The sequence below is a fragment of the Phaenicophaeus curvirostris genome, chromosome 22, assembly GCF_032191515.1.
Source record: "Phaenicophaeus curvirostris isolate KB17595 chromosome 22, BPBGC_Pcur_1.0, whole genome shotgun sequence".
NCBI lineage: Eukaryota > Metazoa > Chordata > Aves > Cuculiformes > Cuculidae > Phaenicophaeus > Phaenicophaeus curvirostris.
Window position 1 is genome coordinate 5,343,799 of NC_091413.1, and position 19,149 is coordinate 5,362,947.

Sequence of the window (19,149 nt, forward strand, 5' to 3'; positions counted from 1 at the left end):
CCTGTTCATGTTCTCAAAGTTGAGCAGACTAAATGAGGAAAAGATTCACGGGTAAGTCATCAGGGCTGCAGCAAGAAAACCCAGCCCAAGGGCGAAGAGAAATGTAGGATCTTAAGACATGTATGGACAGATAGAAACAGCGGAGGAGACAATGCAGCAGACCTTGTTTCCTGAGGAAACAGATCATAGAATCATTAAGGTTGGAAAAGACCTCTTAGCTCATCCAGTCCAGCCGTCAGCCCAACCCCACCGTGCTGACTGAACCCTGTCGTGAAGTGCCACAGCGACGCTGGTTTTGAACCCCTCTAGGGGTGGTGGCTCCCCCACTGCCCTGGGCAACCTCTGCCAGTGCTTCACTACTTTTTTGGTAAAGAAGTTTTTTCTTACATCCCATCTAAACCTCTCCCGGTGCCACATGAGGCCATTCCCTCTTGTCCCATCCCTTGTCACTTGGGAGAAGAGCCCAGCGCCCATCTCACCACAACCTCCTTCCAGGAGCTGCAGAGAGCGATGAGGTCTCCCCTCAACCTCCTCTTCTCCAGGCTAAACAGCCCCAGGGCCCTCAGCTGCTCCCAGAACCTCTGGCCTCCAGCCCCTCAAGGTCTTTCTTGCACCGAGGGGCCCCAAACTGAACCCAGGAGTGGAGGTGGGACCCCACCAGCCCCGAGCACAGGGGACGATCCCTTCCCTGCTCCTGCTGGCCGCCCCACGGCTGATACAGAACGGTGACAGGGCATGGCAGAATTCAGTGAGTCACAATTCATTCGGGCTCTGCCTGATCCCTTCTTTCGTTGCATTTTCCACTCTACACTAGCAATCCCTGCCAGCCCCTGCTCCCCTCCCAGCCCCTCTCCCCGCCTCCTGCGGGGCCGGGGCTGCTCGGGAGGAGGAGCCGCCGCCTCCCGCTTCCTCGGCCCGTCCCTGCCGGGCGGGTCTGGTGCGTGGCAGAGGCTGCGGTGGCCACGGGGCTTTGCGGGGAAGCCGCCCCCATGGTGCCTGCGGCGGGGCTGCTGCTGCCCTGGGCGCTGCTGGGAGCGGCGCTCGGCGCTGCCTCCCAGCCCGAAGGTGAGGGGGCTGCGGGGGAACCGGCTCCGCGACCGGGACAGGGGGTGCTGGGCTCCTCGGGCACCGGGCACAGCTCACAGGGCTGCGACACGAGCCCGGACACCATCCCGTCCCCTCCCTTCTCGTCCCTTGTTCTCTCTTCTTGCCCCTTCCCATTCACCATCCCTCAAGCTCCATCCCACCTGGATCAAGCCCTTTCAAACTTGCACCCCTCGCCCCCGCTTCTTGCCCCTTGCCATCCCTTCTTGCCCCTTCCCATTCGCCATCCCTCAAGCTACATCCCACCCGGGTCAGTCCTTTTAAACTTGGACAGCTTATCATCCCTTCTCACTCCTTGCCATCCCTTTTTGCCCCTTCCTATTCACCATCTCTCAAGCTACATCCCACCTGGCTCATCCCTTTCAAACTTTCACCCCTCGCTGCCCCTTCTCACCCCTTCCCATTCACCATCTCTCAAGCTACATCCCACCTGGGTCATCCCTTTCAAACTGGGACAGCTTGCTGTCCCTTCTCGCCCCTTCCTATTCACCATCCCTCAAGCTACATCCCACCTGGGGCAGTCCCTTTAAACTTGCACAGCTCAGGAGTTAAGTGGCAGAGAGATGGATTGGTCCCAGATGTGTGCTGCTGGAATCGCATCGCTCTGTCCCCACATCAGGAGCGGGTGGGGGCTCTGAGGAGTAGCTGGTGGAGCAGCAGAGGATTAGAGCAGCTACGGAACGTCAGCCAGGCTGACAGAGAGGTTCACACACTGTCACTCTGCCAGGAAGTTTGGATAATTATCCCTGTCTCAATTAGAGAAGTGGCAATTATGAGATTTCATCTGGCTACCTTGAATATTTGCCTTCACAATATGCAATTCTGTAATTACCTTTGCTATATTACTTTATTATACAGTTAATGTGTGTCCACGGGAGTGTTGGAAGGGGAATTCTTTAGCTACAGTGGTGTAACTAAAGCAAAATTATTTCAGGATTTAGGGAGACTACTAGACAAATGTAAGAAAGAGATGAATCTCTGTGCTATCCTGTCTTTCTCCCACAACCTATATCTTCCATGTCTTTAATAAGGTTTTTGGATGCAGTAGAGATAAAATTTGGGGCTAGGGAGAGAGAGGATGAGGTATGCTGGTTAGGAAAAGGGATTTTGAATTACCTGAACTTCTGTCGTGGTTCCAGCCCAAAATGCCGTACTTTTTCTGTGCTTCAGCTTCCTCAGAATAGTATGAGGATACGGATACCTATCTGCTCTCTTGTACATTCTTTTCAATCTCTGCAGAAGCTCTCGGCATAGTTATTTGTAGTTTATTGAATGTTTAAAAATAAACTTTCATACTTGTAAACTTAATACAGAGATTATATTACCCGCTATTAAATTGCTCACTGACTTTTTCTGTTTGATCTCTATTAACGGTATTTTCTTGGACACCATCTTAACAGGAAGCGGCACAGTCGGCTTTCCTGAAGCACGGGGATACATTAGTTCCTTGTCCTATGATGCAGATGCAGCTGTTTTCCCTGTAGACTCAGACAGAAGTAAATATCTAATTTTTTTGTTTTGTTACTGAGCTCGTCTTGTCACTGATTTTTACTCTTTGTAAAATCTACCCGGTCATTTCACTGTGATGTTGATCAGATTGCCTGTTGCAGTGCTTTGTTCCTACAGAGGCATTTTCATCTGTAGGGCTCAAAAAAACTTCACAAAAGTGGAAAATATCCTCTACTATCATTCTACAGATGGAAAAAGAAGGATAGCAAGGTTGGCTCCTTGTTGGATAGGAGAGCTGGCAGTACAATCCAGCTCCCCTGGTTCCCAGTCCAGTACTTGCTTGGTTAACAATACTGTGTTCGTATTTTGCAGCCACTCCATTATTCGATGTATTTACATGATTTCAAATTGTCAGCGTGGCCCAAGGAGTCTCTGGACCCAGGAGGCCCTGCTTAACAGAAAGGACTACCATTTCTATGCATGAAAAGTAACTGTGACATGGAAAATAGGGAGGTATAAGGCTGCCTTTGGAGGTTTCAAAATGCCTGCATGTGATACTGAAAGGAAAAGGATTTGCTCCTCTGTCTCTGGAAATAACTATCAGCCACAGTTTCTTCAGGAAAGAGAAAAAAGGGTTAAAGGAGAAGGAGTGGAGGCAGCACAGCTCAGCGCAGGCTTCTGGTACTGGACTGAGGAATGTCTCTTGGGATGGAAAACTCTCACTGCAGAGATTTCTGTGACCAGAAACTGAGCTCAACATCTGAGTCCTGTCCCCACAGACCAGCAATGAGAAGGGGCTCTGTAGCCTGGAGTTCTCCTGGGGAGGACAGTTGTATCTGTTGGCTTTTCAGTGCTCCAGCGAGTTCACCCTGCACAGTGAAGCCTTTTTTTGTCTTTGGAATATGACACCGCTTCCTGTTCCTCTGTGTGAGCCTTTAGCTCTCCTCTCTCTCTTGTCCAACAAACTTCTGGCAGTCGCATCATAAACAGGTTGTTGCTTCCTTGGGGTGGCACTGTGAAAATGAATTAGTGATTTATTTAATGTGAGATGCCTGAGAATTCTGTCTGAAATAATTGCATAGCAGTCAGGCTCCTTTCTTTCTTTCCTTCTTTCCTAATTATCATATACTTTTTCCTCTCCTTTCAGGTACTGGAATTTGATGTTTGTCTTTACATTCCTCTCTGGCAAGCCTACATTTGCCCCCCTTGTCATTGGTAGCATGATCTCCACCTTCTCAGAAACTGTGAGCTCAGAGCTATCAAATAAAGCTGTCATGGTTTTCTGCATGCCATCATATGGCTGGAAACCTGAAGGGCTTTAACATATTCCCTGAGGAGATGCATATTTTATTCGTTTGCACCCTCTGACTGCTTAGGAAACAGGGAACTGGAGTGTGCTGGAGGAGCTGGATTAGGAATGCACTTCATACCTTTGAAAGCCTGCCTTTAAAAACAGCACAAATGCAGGTTTTGTTTTATTTGTCACTCCCTTTATCTCTCTGTGTGAATGTCTAACACAATTAAATTAGAGGTCACCTATTGACTGTTCTTAGTCTTTGTTCTTTTGTTACATTGATGCAGGTAAAGGACTTTAGGAATTTCCTTGGGAACAATGTCTTTCTTCCTAACTTAGTGTCTTAGGCTTATTTTTCATTTTTGCTGCTTTTGCCAGGTCTGTCTGAGACTCCAGCTCCTGGATCCTCCTCTCTAACATCATAGTATCAATCTACGTACACTAGGAAGATGCATCTGGTACATTCATTGAAAAAAATCATTCTTCCAAAAGAAGGCTACTCAAGCCAAGAAAATGTGCTTTCAGATTTTCCTGGTATTTTCTGATGTTAAAATCGGAAGGCCAGGATTTGTATTTAAGTACTGTTGCCAGAGCCTACACAAATTCGTACTTGAGCCAAAGGGTGAAGATGAAGGATAGCGTTTAATCTTACAATGAAGAAACCAGAGCTCTCACAGAAAAATCATATTGCAATAGTTCTGTAGGGAAATTTCTGAAAGATAACTTCAAGATTTGGCTTTGTCGTTTCTAAGGGACTGGAAATGAAAAGCTAGTTTGGGAGGAAAATATAAATGAAAGTTGTGGCGGAATTGAATTCTTATAGGGTATGTATGAAAAACTCTGGAAAACACTTCAGGAATGCAGTAGAAAATTGGAGCAGGTCTGGAGCGGGAATAGTAACATTCAGCCTAATTTCAGTCTTGCCTACACCCGGTTAATGCTGAGTGACAAAAAAGCCCCTCTGTGGGGAACAGGAAGCCAACAGCACTGAATGAATGACTTCCAAATGGGCGTTTTGTAGCTGTTCTGTTTTTTTTTTATTTTCAAGTTTAATTTCCTTCATACTCTTTGTGAGAGAGGAGAGTTGTAACTTTCAATAGCAGGGCAAAAAAACACTCTGTTATATTTTTGTTTTCTTTCTCATTACTAGGTCAATTAAATTGTATCTGTATATAATCTCTCATTTTATACCCAGGACCAAGTTCTGATGTCTACTGTGTAAATACAGATGCAAAGGAACAGTGTCACTTAGGTTGAAATTAGCTTTGAGTTCTTCAATCACTGACATTTGGGAGCACCTATGCTGTGTTCTGTCCCGTTTCCTCCTCCAGTAAAATATTGGCTACGTCCATGGGGTTTTTTGTTCTCTACAAATCTTTGATGAGTTGGTGCCAAGAAAACCCAGGCAGCAAATAAGTAGGATTTGACGCTGGTTTTCTTCTTAAGGTCAGAGCTTTATGGGCAGTGAGAATGCCTTATAGTGCTTAACATTGTGCAGTGGATGAGGTGTAAGTAAGCTGTTTTCTGTTTGATGGGGTATGGTAGCTCCGCAGCTGGGTTACCTCCCTTGCCTGATTTAAAATGAAGCTGTACATCTATCTGTTGTATGGAACAGACGTAGCCTGTGTCCATGGGCAGCAGTGACTGCAAAAACTGGGACTCCTGAGTTCTGTTGCTAGATTTGTGATCAACTTAAAGAATGTACTGGGAAAGTCACTTCGCTTCTCATGGTTGGATTTTGACTTCTCTTTCTCAAATCTGTCACTTCCCTTCAAGACAGGTGATCCATACCTTGGCTTGGTGTGTGATGGTAAAGCCCCTTACGTGTGGAACAGCTGGTTGTGAAAACAATGCAAATTGAACGTGCCTCTTGTTCTTTCTCTTGTCTCCAGAAGACCTGCTGGTTCTTACTGTTGCCACCAAAGAGACTGAGGGATTCCAGCGCTTTAGAAGATCAGCTGAGTTCTTCAACTACAAAATCCAGGTGATGTCTCACAGCCTCAGTGGTAGTTGGTCAAAGGGAATTTGGAAGTGTGGAATGGATAAGACTTGGGTACGAAGTGATTGCATAAAAACTCAAGAGAGGACGCACCTGCTCAGCTGCCTAAAAAGTACTGTGACTGGGACAATGCTCCTGTCTCTGTTGCTGAGAATTGCTGTGCTGTGTGTTACTCTCTCCATCCCAGAGAATGGTTCAAATGCAGGCATATATATGTAATGCATCTGTCCTGATGCTTTTTGTTATGATTTGCACTGGGAGTTATCAGAACGGGTAAAGTTGTGGGTTCTGGGCCTTTCCTGTGAGTCTTACTGGGTAAATGACTTTTTCAGTGGACCCTGTGCCTGTCGTTCTTTAGGTGCTGGGGCTGGATGAGGAGTGGCAGGGTGGAGATGACAAGAAGCCAGCAGGAGGTGGGCAGAAGGTCCGTCTCTTGAAATCAGCTTTGAAGCAGTATGCGGATAAGGAAGACTTGATCATCCTTTTCATAGAAAGGTAATGAGTTGGAAAGTATTTGCCATGAGCTTAATCATGAGGCTGTTTGGACAGGTTCTTACTGAGAAGAAATTAACTGTGAAGTAGATTTCTTTTGGAAGGTGGGTCCAGACCTCTTCCATTTCCCCCCCTCCTCTGGAATTCATTGCTGCTGCCTGAGAGTTGCTCAGAGCTGCATCCGTGGCAGCTGGAAAGGTCTGAGCAGAATAAGCTGATTCCAACTCTTGCATGAAATTGATAGTGTTCTACCTGTTTCTGCCAGGATGGAATTTGGCTGCCTCTCTCTGTAGAGAACAAGCAGGCAATTAATGTGGATCAAGGCAGGCCTTTCTTAACAGAATTATTTGTTTTATAAGGTGAGGCAGGCTGCAACAGAATCCTGAAAGCCAAGAATTAGCCTGCCAGAGAAATCTGAAGAGGACTTTTGGAAGTCTCAATGTCTTTGCATAGGCCCAGTGTCTGTCTCTAGTTCCCATGGCAAGGAGATTATCTTTTGTGTCTCTGAGTATCTACGTGTGTCTCTAGTAGTTGGGAATGATTCTTTTCTGGGATGAGAACTTTTTCACTCACTAAAATTACTTTGAATTATGCAAATCCTCTTGCAGAAAGCGCAAGTCTCATTCAGGGAGTGTCACCTGGGAATTATCGGTTCTACCCAGTACTGAAGAGATTGCGGCTAGAGTGCAGCATACAGTGACTGATGTCCTTGATAGGTTCCTCCTGCAGATTTGCAGGGAGCTCAGTGGAGAGTGGCAGGGTCACAGAAGATGTAAAAAGCATGACCTATAGGTTTGTTTAATCTAGAAAGAAATGGCACGGTAATTCTTCCTCCAGTAAGTAAAGAATTGTTACAAACAGTGAGGGCACCAGGGATTCCCAGTTCCAAGTGAGGGAAAGGGCATCAGCATGTTTTACAGCTTGGAAGATTTGTTTTTTCTGGTCAGTGAAAACTTTGTAAAAGTAAGAATAGGTATAAGTTGCCCCAAGCCAGTGTGGAATCTTCTGCAGTGGGAAGTAACATCTTCCACTCTCTGAATGAGATTGCACTTGAATTAGCTGTAAATATGACAAAAAAATGTAATATTGTGAGGCAGAACTTAAGGAAACAGATTCCTAAAGATTAGTTGCTCTAGAAACTTCTCACGCTGGCATGTTTTTCTGACTCGATTCCTTTCTGTCCCTTTCTTGTCTGTCTGTTACTCTAGCTATGATGTCCTCTTTGCTTCGGGCCCCGCAGAACTGCTAAAGAAGTTCAAACAAGCCAAGAGCAAGGTGGTCTTCTCAGCAGAGAACTACATCTATCCTGACAGGAGGTTGGAAGCCAAGTACCCTCAGGTGCGAGACGGAAAGCGCTTCCTGGGTTCTGGAGGTAAGGCACAGAACCTGCTTTCCACTCAGAACCTCTCTCAGCTTTTTCCTCCTATTAGAAGGCCTTTGGGAGAAGTAGCAAGGGAAAGTGTGGAAAGTGTCTTTACAGAAGATGGTGTGAACTGAAGCCCTGTGTGTGACTGCCCATGATGGAAAAATTGGCAATGCTCCTGTCTTTGACCTGCAGGAGGGGACGTAGCCATTAATTGCTGGGAGAGGATAGGAACCTGCTCCCTCTCCCTTTTCAGTGACACCTGTCATTCAAGGTGTGGGTATTTGAGCTTTTCTGATGCTGAATATTACAGGTTTGATCTTGGTGTCATTCCATGTTGGGAAGTGTGGTCTGTATGTGCCTTTGCTGAAAGCTGCTGAATCAGCAGCACAGGGTGGAGTCAGGCTTTGTGTGAAAGAAGTGAGAGTATGTAGGTGCAGGAGAATTAGTCCCCTTTTTGTTTGTGTGCATTGCAACACCTCTTCATACTTACTCCCACAGGCTTCATAGGTTATGCTCCAAACCTGAAGAAGCTTGTGGAGGAGTGGAAAGGGAAGGATGATGACAGTGACCAGCTCTTCTATACAAAGATCTTCCTAGATCCAGAGAAAAGAGTAAGTGTGTCTAGATTTTAGGATGAGGAGGAGTTGCTGCAGAAGCCTTGCTGTTAATCCTCTGTGCAGTATCCCTGCTGACAGTAAAAAGTTAATCACATACATATTGGCCCCTAGTTACTGCTCTGGCATCCTTACATGGAAAAGGCGAGTAGTATTTCTATTTACCCATTGCTCCTCTGAAAATTTGCGTTCTAGCCACTACACCCTTGTTATGTTATTAGCAGGTTTTGTCTTTAAGCTCTCAAAATGGGAACAGGAAAATAGATGTCTTAAAACAAGCCTTACTGGAAGCTCATGCCAGTGTCATGTCTGTATGTGCTGATTGTGTGTGACGGAACTAACCAGCCTCCTCCCGGGGGCTGTAAGACCTAGACTTTAAGTGTGCATCTTCCCTGCAGAGTGCTGTGCTGACTTAGAGGTGTTCAACCTGACACATGGTGGGGACAGATGAGGCCTGAGTAGATTTGAGGTGATGAAAAGGACAAAGGTTGATGATTTTACCAGAGGAGAGGGACTGTAGGCACCATAGCGGGTGGTCCCGCTGGAATGAAGAGGCTTTCACTGCCTTCAGCAAACGTCTCTAGATCCTGGACTACAAAATCGTCGTTAGCCTCTGTAGCAAGCCACGTAATAGCATACAGAAACCTGGAATGGACCCTGGAAGCATCATTGCCATTCCAGCACCTTGTGGTGGCCAAGTCATCCAGCCCACAGGGTGATTAAACTTTTGTTGTCCCTGCCCAGTTCTGCATTACACAGTGCAGTCTGTCCCTGAGGGGCGCCACAAATGCATGGGAACGGAGAAGTCAAACTGTAACAGTAAAGTCAAGAGGAAGCATTAGAAATAGGAAACTGCTTTCAGACTGATTAGAGAAGGACTTGCGTTTTTTTGAGCAGGGCTGGTAAAAAATTCAGAACAGCTGCACTTCTTTACTTCCCCAAATCTGAATATGGCCCGTGAATTTTAACATGAGCAGTTCCTTTAATGTTCCCATCTGCAGTTCTGGCCCCGAGCCACACAAAGGCTGAGTAATTCCACTGACATTCAGACAGCGGATGTTAGCACCCTGCTGTCCTTTCCAGTAATCAATCTTAATAGGTGCCTGGAGGGACGCTGAACTCATATTAAGTCAGAGCTGGATTTTAGTCTGACAAAAATCCAGTCAGAGTGTGACATGCAGCAGGGGATAAAAACAAAGCTTTCACAAGCTGGCCTTGCACCCTTACCGTGTTCTGGTTTGACACTGGTACCTGGGGCAACACTTGTGGTAACACATGCCCTGTGGATAGATCGCAAGAAACGGTCTTCACAGCAGATGTTTTTGTGATCTTGGGACTCCTGCACCTTATATGTATGGTTTATATGATTATGCTGCAAGTCTACTTCATTAATATGATACGTGTTATTATTGGCGCTCCCACAGCAGTCTTCAAATCTTTATTTGCATGGGTTTGCCTAATATAATGTATTTAAATTGTTTTAGAAAATGGCAAATTGTCCCAGATTCAAGTGAAAATGAGGATTAGCTGGGAGTGTTTTAGGCTTCAGAGCTTGAAGAGTATGGAAGTGATTATAGGAATGTGGTATATCACACAGCATAGTGTCTCTCACATGTGGATGCCGACTTGTGTTCTGATTTAGATTATTTATCTTGTTCTTTTAAAGGAAAGTATCAACATCAGTCTAGACCAAAGAAGTCGGATCTTCCAAAACCTAAATGGAGCATTAGGTGAGATGGAAGAAGGAAGCTCATTTTTCCTTGGGATGCAACTGCATATTGACACCAGAAATAAAGTTGTGGCTGAAGGGATTGAATTTCAGAAATCCCTGCCCTGCAGAATAAGCTTCAGTAAAAAACCCTCTCCCGGAGTTCTGGGATTTGTTTGCAATTCCACTGTGACCAGTTAGGTTCTCACCGCAATTCTCTCTTCATTTGAGGGAATGCAGGTCGGGTTTTCCATCTTACACCTCCTTGCCACTTTGATCTCCAAGCATGTCAGATTGCATTAGCCTTAGGGATTCAAACTGGGAGGGACCTTGGTGCAACCCTGCCTGAGGCTTGTCTGCTTCAGAACTGTGTCTGGAATGTTACAGGAGGCGAGGTGCCTCCAGACTTGTGAGCACTCGTTGACCACACCAGGCTTCTGACCTGACCAGCTGACTGACTGATGTTGCTACTCCTGGCAAAAGTGATTCACTTACTCTGCTGCCTAATATTTGCAGTTTATAGTCTTGCACCGCTCCGTTTCTATTCCAGTCAGGTAAAAATATTAATGACAGTGTAGTTTTTGGCTCCTGTGCGACAGTGACAGAGCCTGGATCTCTTCTAGTCTGTTTTCCAAAGGGTTTTGTGTGGTTGTATTGAGGAGACGTCTTGGATGACCTCTGCCAGGAGGGTGGACTTCAGTCTGGAGTGAAAAAGAGAGGCAGCAGGTGCATGGAACGCGTAGGTGGGAAGGGCCTGAATCCTCCCTGGCCATCGGCAGCTGTTCTTTGCAGCACAGTTTGTCAATGCCAGTGTTGAAAAACTTTCATCATGGCTTCTGCCAGTTCCCAGTAGAAGGCATATTTGTCAGCCCAGCAAGCTGTACTTTTTGTCCAGCTTCCCAGACATCCTCCTGTCACCTCACAGGATCATTCTGAACACTTTTTCTCCTTCCTTGATATCGTCTGCAGCCCCTAAACTACTTGTGCATGCTTATCCATGTCCATGCTGTCATCTTTCAACGGTTGTTCAGTAGAAATGAGGCATTGTGCTGCTAATTATTAATAAAAGCCTTCCTCTGATAACATGATGGCAATGTCACTTCCAGATGAGGTAGTCCTGAAGTTTGAAAACTCACGAGTGAGAGCAAGAAACTTGTTATATGACACTCTGCCCGTGGTGATTCATGGAAATGGACCCACAAAGGTAAATGGATGCCCTGAGGGAAGGATTTGGTATGTATTTGTTGCAAAATGACCCTTTAGGCTCAGTGTATGAGGTTATTGTCTTCCCATACACTGACTTACCCTGTGTACGTTTACATTTGAGAAACAAAAAGTGGTCCGGGACCAGAGCAGAAAGGTGGTTCAAAGATCAGTGTGTAATTAGACTGTCAGGCTGTTGTGCTTTTTAGATTCTTCAGTCCAAGAGGAAGGTTAATGCAGTTCTGATGAGATGTGATCGTACACCTGGAGTGGGTCCCCTGCTCTGTAATGCATAACATGGCAAATTGCCTTTTGCAGCTGCAGTTGAACTACCTGGGAAACTACATTCCTCAAATATGGACATATGAGACTGGCTGCACTGTGTGTGATGAACGTCTGCGAAGCCTCACAGGGTTTAAGGTAAGGCTGATGTCTATACAAAGCTCTCAAGACAAGTCATATAATCGCAATGTGATCTTATGTGTCTTATGTGGTCGCTGAGCCAGTGCTTCTCTCCTCCTCTCACTGAATATAGGATGAGGCGTTGCCAATGATTCTGATTGGCATTTTCATCGAGCAGCCCACCCCATTCCTCTCTGAGTTTTTCCTACGACTTCGTAACCTTCGTTACCCAAAGCAAAGAATCCAGCTCTTCATTCACAACCATGTAAGTAAATTTGGCCTGTGATGGGCCTAGCAAATGTGGGGAAAATGTACCTATGTGGTACCTTTACAACCCTTTTTAGACTTCCAGTCTCTGTAATCCCAGTACTTATCTGCAAGGGCACCTATAAAGTCACTCCATCCAGCTGCAAATATGTGGAAGTGGGAAGAACTGTTGCTCATCTGGTTTGGCATTTTCAAGAACAGGAGGCTGAGTAGCCTGGGATGAGCATCTCATCTGTTTCTCCTTATTTTTCCTTTGGCATAGGAGCAACATCATTCGATGCAGGTGGAGGCTTTTGTTCAAGAGCATGGCAAAGAATATCTCGCCATCAAAGAGATTGGACCAGATGAAGAGGTGGAGAATGCTGAGGCGCGTAACTTGGGCATGTAAGTGAAGAGCCATGGCTAGCAGAGTCAGCCTGTGTCTGAACTAAGGCAGTCCAATTTTTCTTAGTAACTGGCATTAACTACCCATGCCCATTATATAGTGGGAAAAAGTCAGTCCTGATTCCAGCTCCCTTTCTCTAGTTTCAGAGACTAAGTTCTCACTGGTCCTTTGCTCTGTCAGGAAAGCCCTGTACCTCCTGCCCTCAGCAAGCAGTCTGTATGCCAGTCAGATCACAAAGAATATGCACGTATATCTCTGAAGAGGAGGAGTGTAGTAGTAAAACCACAAGCTAGTGGCAAAGTATGTTCCTGTTTGTGATCGAGAGGTGTGAGTTTGTGCTCAGGTCTGGATTTGGGCCAACCGTAAATGGGAACCTTTTCAGTTTGGGCTGAGGAAACAGTTTGCTAAATGTTGGTTTTGGCTGTGTCTCAGTGTCTGCTCTTGGATACTGAATTGGATGTGCTTGTACTATGCTAGCCCTCCGGGTTGTTACATTAAACAACTTTTCTGAGCATCTAGTAGACAACCTTCAGACTGGAAGGTGAAGGAATTTGTGATGTTCTGTCCCGTGTCTTTACTGTTTCAGGATTTTGTTGTGACTTTTCTTGTTCTCTGGTTATAGGGATTTATGCAGAAAGGATCCTGACTGTGACTATTACTTTAGCCTGGATGCTGAGATAGTCCTGAAGAACAAAGAGACTCTCAGGATCCTGGTAGAACAGAACAAGTGAGTTCTTTGGTCTGAGCAATATTTGCTGATCATCTTTCACACGAGGAATACAGTGAGCCCTTGTATCTCTGAGATGTGTAAGGCACCAGGAGAACCGTGTCAGAGATGGAATGTTAAATACCTCTTATTTGGTCTTTTGTTACTGTAGTTGTAATCCTGGATGTTAGGCAGTGAATGTAAGTCATCCCTAATTTTGTCTTCTTATAGTTGTTAGAACAAAACAGATTCTAAAAAACCTGCTGCAGGATGCAGTGATATAGGAGATTATGACCATATTTGTCCTTTCTTATGTGGAGTTTTATTCCAACAGAGTTAACAGAAGCAGCAACTCTTTAAGTGAGGCAGAATCTAACACTTATGGTTCTGTGGGTTGTAGAACTTTTCCTTTTCTTCCCATGGTAACATCCTGTCCTGCAATTCCTTTTTCTTTTGTGCTCCCAGGCTGGTGATTGCCCCACTCGTCAGCCGTCATGAGAAGCTGTGGTCGAATTTCTGGGGAGCGCTGAGCCCTGATGGATACTATGCCCGCTCAGAAGATTATGTGGATATTGTTCAAAGGCGGAGGGTGTGAGTATGCAGAGAGAGCTTGTTTTTGATAGAGTCTCTCAAATGTAAAGCTTGCTGCAGCGTATTAGCATCAAACTAACTGATGTTAAAAAAACAGAGAGCAAAACTGTCTTTGAGTATAGAAATTGAAAAGGAGTCTCTACTCCCCATTTGTCAACTGCTCTATGTTGTCCCCTGAGCAGAGCTGATAACAGATTTTGGGCAGGTTTTCTTATGATCATAGTACGGGTTTGAGAATCCTGACTGCTGAAATCACTTCTTCTTACTCACGTCATGTTTTCCACCTGTGGACTATAGGTAGTATGATTCTTAAAGTCCTGTGAAGCGCTGTTTAATCTTTATCAGATAGTCTTCAAAAGAACCCAAGTGATCCTTGAATGGAAGATTCACAGAATATAGTTGCTGGTTCATTCATATTCTTGAGGGCCCCTCTTTTTTTAGGCCATTGTATATGTGGCAAATGCTGGAAATCAGCTTATGCGCTTTTGGCTGGTTCTGTTTTTTTAAATAACTGGAAAAATAAATAACGATTTCTCTGGGAAGAGATTCAAGCCATTAATTATGTCCCTAGCAAAAACACACAGCAGCAATTAATTGCTTTCACAGTGGACTAGTATTTGTGAAGCTTAAAAGCTTTGGCCAATGTAAGTGATTTTTCTTGGCATGACAATTCCTGATGGTATGGTTTCTCCCTCTTGTTCTGAGTTGGCTCACTTAGGCATGCCTGACCATCCTGCCAACTCCAGGAATTTCTGTCTTTGTGGTATTTTAAGTCTTGCTCTCCTACCCCTGTGTTTCAGCGGGCTTTGGAACGTTCCCTACATCAGCAGTGTTTACATGGTTAAAGCCAAGGCTCTGCGGTCAGAGCTTGACCAGGGAGATCTCTTCCACAGTGGCAAGCTGGATGCTGACATGGCTTTCTGCCACAACGTTCGAAATCAGGTCAGTTGAGGAGAGAGAGAGAACTGCATGCCAGGGTGAAGGTGACAAGATTAAGTAGTTTTGAAGCAGGCAGCTTTGCTGGGGCATGGGACAGGATGAACTGGCATTATTCAGTACTGTGCAGTCATGGAACAGCATGAGATTTCTGCCATGCTGTGTAGCCACATAGAGCCAGGGACCACTAAATGTGGGTAACATTTCTCTTCTTGGGCTGTTCTAAATGGGGTTGACAGAGTGAGAGGGAAGAACCTAATCTCACAGCAGCTGCTCTGCTTTGCTTCCAACCCTGGCTCACAGGAGGCACAGACTTAACTGGCTCTGGCTGTAACCTTTCAAACCTCCTCTTATCCAGTGTACAAACTGAACTGAGGGCACACAGGATAAAGAACGAGTAAATGAAAAGCTTGAGCAGAGACATCATCACTTGCGGACTGTCCAGGGCTTATATTTCATAGTAGCTCACAAAAACATGAGGCCTGGAAACAAAGATTCATTGTTTCCTTCTGTCCTGCAGGGAGTCTTTATGTACCTGACTAACCGGCATCAGTTTGGGCACATATTGTCCCTGGAGAACTACCAGACAACTCATCTCCACAACGACCTCTGGCAAATATTCAGCAATCCTGAGGTGAGATAACCTGCATGCTTGGCAGGGCTACCAGTGTGGCATGTGAAGATTTGATGAATAGCTTCACTGATAAGGAAGGTCCAGGCCTTATAATAGCGATGTCTCCCAGGTGGGATGAGGAGCTTAGTTACAGTATGTAAAGACAGTGTTCATGTGGTTCACAACATCTGAATCTTCAAAGCCTGTGAAGTACTGCTCCACGAGTGCCTGGCTTTTCATTACCACTTTAACCAGCCCCTCAGAAATGACTGGTTTGCTTATCTTTTAACTGCAGGACTGGAGAGAAAAGTACATCCATGAAAACTACACGGCAGCTCTGAAAGGGAAATTGGTAGAAATGGTAAGAAAACCTCGCTCTTATGAAACAGAATGGGAGATGAGCATCAGGACAATGCTTGTATCATCACTATTGTCATTCTCGGAAATAAGCAGTTCAGCATGACCTCATAATCTTTCAAACCCAGAGGAAACATTACTTTTAAAGTCTTTCTAGAGCCAAATCATTCGTCTAGAAGTACATTTCCAGCTCTCTTAAGTGGAAGTGGGGCACGTAAATTGGAAGACAAATTTCTATCCTCAATATTTTAGTTACTTTCCACTTACACTGAATCAGCCTACAGTTGGTATAGTCTTATTCCTCTTGCCTCAAGCCCTTGTCCTTGTTTCTGCTGTTCTCACCTGTCTGCTTTCTGCAGCCCTGCCCAGATGTTTACTGGTTCCCCATATTCACTGACACGGCCTGTGATCATCTGGTGGAAGAAATGGAACACTATGGCCAGTGGTCCACAGGTGACAACACGGTAAGAAAAAGTAGAAGGTTTTTGCAATAGTCTAATTTTGTTCCTGATAAACTCTGTGATTTTTACACTGTTCTGAAATGTGAATTAATTTTTCAGGGTCCTCTGAAGCTACAGCATTCAGCCCTTCTGATGCTAATATTGCTTACCTTAGGTTTTAATTATTGCTTGAAATGAGTTTTCCATCCTGGAAAAAAAAAAAAAGATAAATAAATAAATAATGTCATTATTTATTTGTAGTTATCAGAAACAAGAGCTTTTTCATTCCTGAAGTCCAAGGTTCCCATCCTTATGGGTATTTTTATGTTTCTACTTCAGGACAGCAGAATACAAGGAGGCTATGAGAATGTCCCAACTATTGATATACACATGAACCAAATTGGCTTTGAAAGAGAATGGTATAAGTTTCTTCTGGACTATATTGCACCCATCACAGAGAAACTGTACCCAGGATACTATACCAAGGTATGTACCTTTAGCATCAAAACTCATGGTCGGCTCAGCATCTCCTCCAGTTTTAACTTTGTGAAGAGACTGCTGGATCCTCTATCAAGATGCATTCTGTTTCCCATGATGGAGGAACTGGCCCTGGAGTATTAAGTATACACAGCAGCAAATACACAATTTTCCAATAATATTTTGCTGCCCTATCGCTGCCTTTCTCTCTGAGCAGTGGGATGCGATTTCAATACTGCAGCCTGCTCTGCAGCTCAGTAGCCATGGAGTGACATGCACTTTGTTCTCTCTCCTGCAGACGCAGTTTGAGCTGGCCTTCGTAGTTCGCTATAAACCTGACGAGCAGCCCTCTTTAGTGCCTCATCATGATGCTTCTACCTTTACCATTAACATTGCTTTGAACCGAGTTGGAATAGACTATGAGGTAAGTGTTTGCCAGTGTGTCAAGGATGCAGTGCAGCCTTTGGAGCAGTCCAGGTGGCTGAAAACCCTTTCCGTATCCATATCTGTTTTTTTCTCACTAAGGATTGCAAGTAATGACTGGGCTAGGGTAGAAGGAGACTTTTGAATGTGTCATAGGAGATTCCCCAAGCACCTTGTTGCATTTTCGGAAGGGCTGCCAGGAGACTGCAGAGACCATTTCTCTGAGGTGCTTTTACCAAGCTCATATCTCTTATTTTGTTGCCGTAGGGAGGAGGCTGCCGGTTCCTGCGCTACAATTGTTCCATTCGAGCTCCACGGAAAGGGTGGACCCTTATGCATCCAGGACGCCTGACCCACTATCATGAAGGTCTTCCAACCACCAAAGGAACCCGTTACATCGCAGTGTCATTTCTTGACCCCTAGAGCCACGCATCACAGGAAGGACCTTTCCCTGGTCCTGCTCACTGCTGACTTTGAGTGGAAACAGGGAATGCCTGCTGAAATTTTCTAAGGCATTGATTGATCAAAGCTATTTGGATATTGATTTTTAACCGTATTTTAAGACTCTACTACTGGAAGGTCTCCCTCTCTGATACCGCAGGCAATCTCTATGAATATTGCTGTAGAATTTGGAAGGAGATTTTGTGCCTTTGTTTTTGATTCTGCTCCTCATCCGCTGTTTTTTGGAAATGCGGTTTACTTGAACCTTCACTGATAGGTTGGCTTTACAAAAATGCTTTCTTGGACTGTAAATCCAGCTTTTTTGGAGGCAAATCAGAAGCTCCGAGTAGCTGGAAACCCATTTTCATCCACAGCATACACAGGACTGGACATTAGACAATAATTCCTAGATACTGTTCCAAATATAAACCAATCAGGGAGCTGACTCCAGGAGTCATAACAGTTAAATGTCATAGCAGATGAAACTCAGTAGTAAGAGCTTGAAGATCATCTGATTCCTTACCTCTTTACAGGCCTTGGAAGCATATCACAAAGTTCAAAGCAGCAGCAGTGGTGATATAGGTGCTTACTCCTGACTAAAGGAAGATCTGCTAGTGATATCTTACCTCTGGGATTAGACTGAAGAGATAAGGTAGCCTTTCTGTCTTCTATTACTACAGCTACAAGGAGGACGCATCCCTAGACACGGTCAGACCAGTTTGGTAGAGAAAACCTAAGAAAGGGAAGGCTGAGCACAACTAGATCAGTCAGGAGGGCTTCACTGCTGAACTGTCTCTCTTCTATCCCATGTTAATACTGTCAAAAGCTCTAATCTGTCTACGGATAACAACCCAGAGGTCCCAGTGGTCTTTGGTGGCCTCATTCCAGTTTTCAGAGATTGTTTAAATAGTTTTTATTTTCGCATCTAATTTGAATGGGCCATCAAAGAGCTATTCTCTGGTACTTAGAGGAAATAATTATTCAGCGTTTCAATTATTTCAGATTCTAAACCAAAACACTCCACTGCAGATGCTTCTCCAGTGGGGTCTAGGCTGATAGAAATGAGTGGTCGGAAAGTGCTGAGAGATTGTGGTGAACTGGTATGTGTAAAAATCCATCTACGCTGGACCCATGGTTCGAGAGGAAAGCGGGAGAAGCCTCTTCTGCTGTTGCCTGCAAGATAGTGTTTGATAGGAATGGTTGGACTCGATGATCCGGTGGGTCTCTTCCAACCTGGTTATTCTATGATTCTATGATTCTATGATAGAATAGAATCATAGAATGGTTTGGGTTGGAAGGGACCATGAAGGTCATCTCAGTCCAACCCCTGGCAGTGAGCAGGGACATCTTCAACCAGATGAGGTTGCTCATAGCCCCATCCAACCTGGCCTTGAATGTTTCCAGGGATGGGGCAGCCATCTCCTCTCTGGTGGTAGATACCTGCCCCGCTCACCATATGCACTGCTGTGCTCTGGGTCTGCCAGACTACCGTGTTCCACAAGCAGTAAATTCACATCACCATTGTCCTTGGGGAAAGAACAATCTTCTTAGAAGCTGAGGCACAGGGAACTGCAGGTAGGAGAGCCTTGGATGTTTCAGTTCTGGCAGGGAGCTTTGCAGCCTTTGAATGGACCTGGGGAAGCCCACACAGCTTTGCCCACTGCTTCCCGTGTGCTTTTTAGGTTGATTTGAATCCACGCGGCGCCCGCCCAGAGGAAAATTTCAGGCGGGGACAATCTGTTTGGAAAGTGAAACCGTAATAAATCTTGTTGGGTGAAACCTAGAGCTCTTTGTTGCCCTGCGAAGGGATCGGGGGGCGCGGGGGCGAAGGCGGCGAAGCGGCATCTGTATTTACTCTGCTGGGTGGGGTTACATGTAATTT

At 45.2% G+C, this 19,149-nt stretch overlaps 1 protein-coding gene across 1 annotated transcript; it reads left to right on the forward strand.

The window, feature by feature from the left end:
* The first annotated feature begins 955 nt into the window (after window positions 1–955).
* PLOD1 (procollagen-lysine,2-oxoglutarate 5-dioxygenase 1) lies at window positions 956–19,046 on the forward strand. The gene is made up of 19 exons (XM_069874499.1): window positions 956–1,065; window positions 5,740–5,831; window positions 6,205–6,341; window positions 7,547–7,710; window positions 8,203–8,315; window positions 9,985–10,048; window positions 11,133–11,230; window positions 11,548–11,649; window positions 11,765–11,896; window positions 12,161–12,282; window positions 12,906–13,010; window positions 13,455–13,580; window positions 14,381–14,522; window positions 15,037–15,150; window positions 15,425–15,490; window positions 15,846–15,950; window positions 16,266–16,412; window positions 16,702–16,827; window positions 17,094–19,046. Exons 1-19 carry the CDS (start codon window positions 990–992, stop codon window positions 17,247–17,249), a joined length of 2,187 nt encoding a protein of 728 aa, XP_069730600.1. The 5' UTR covers window positions 956–989; the 3' UTR covers window positions 17,250–19,046.
* Window positions 19,047–19,149: the final 103 nt, after the last annotated feature.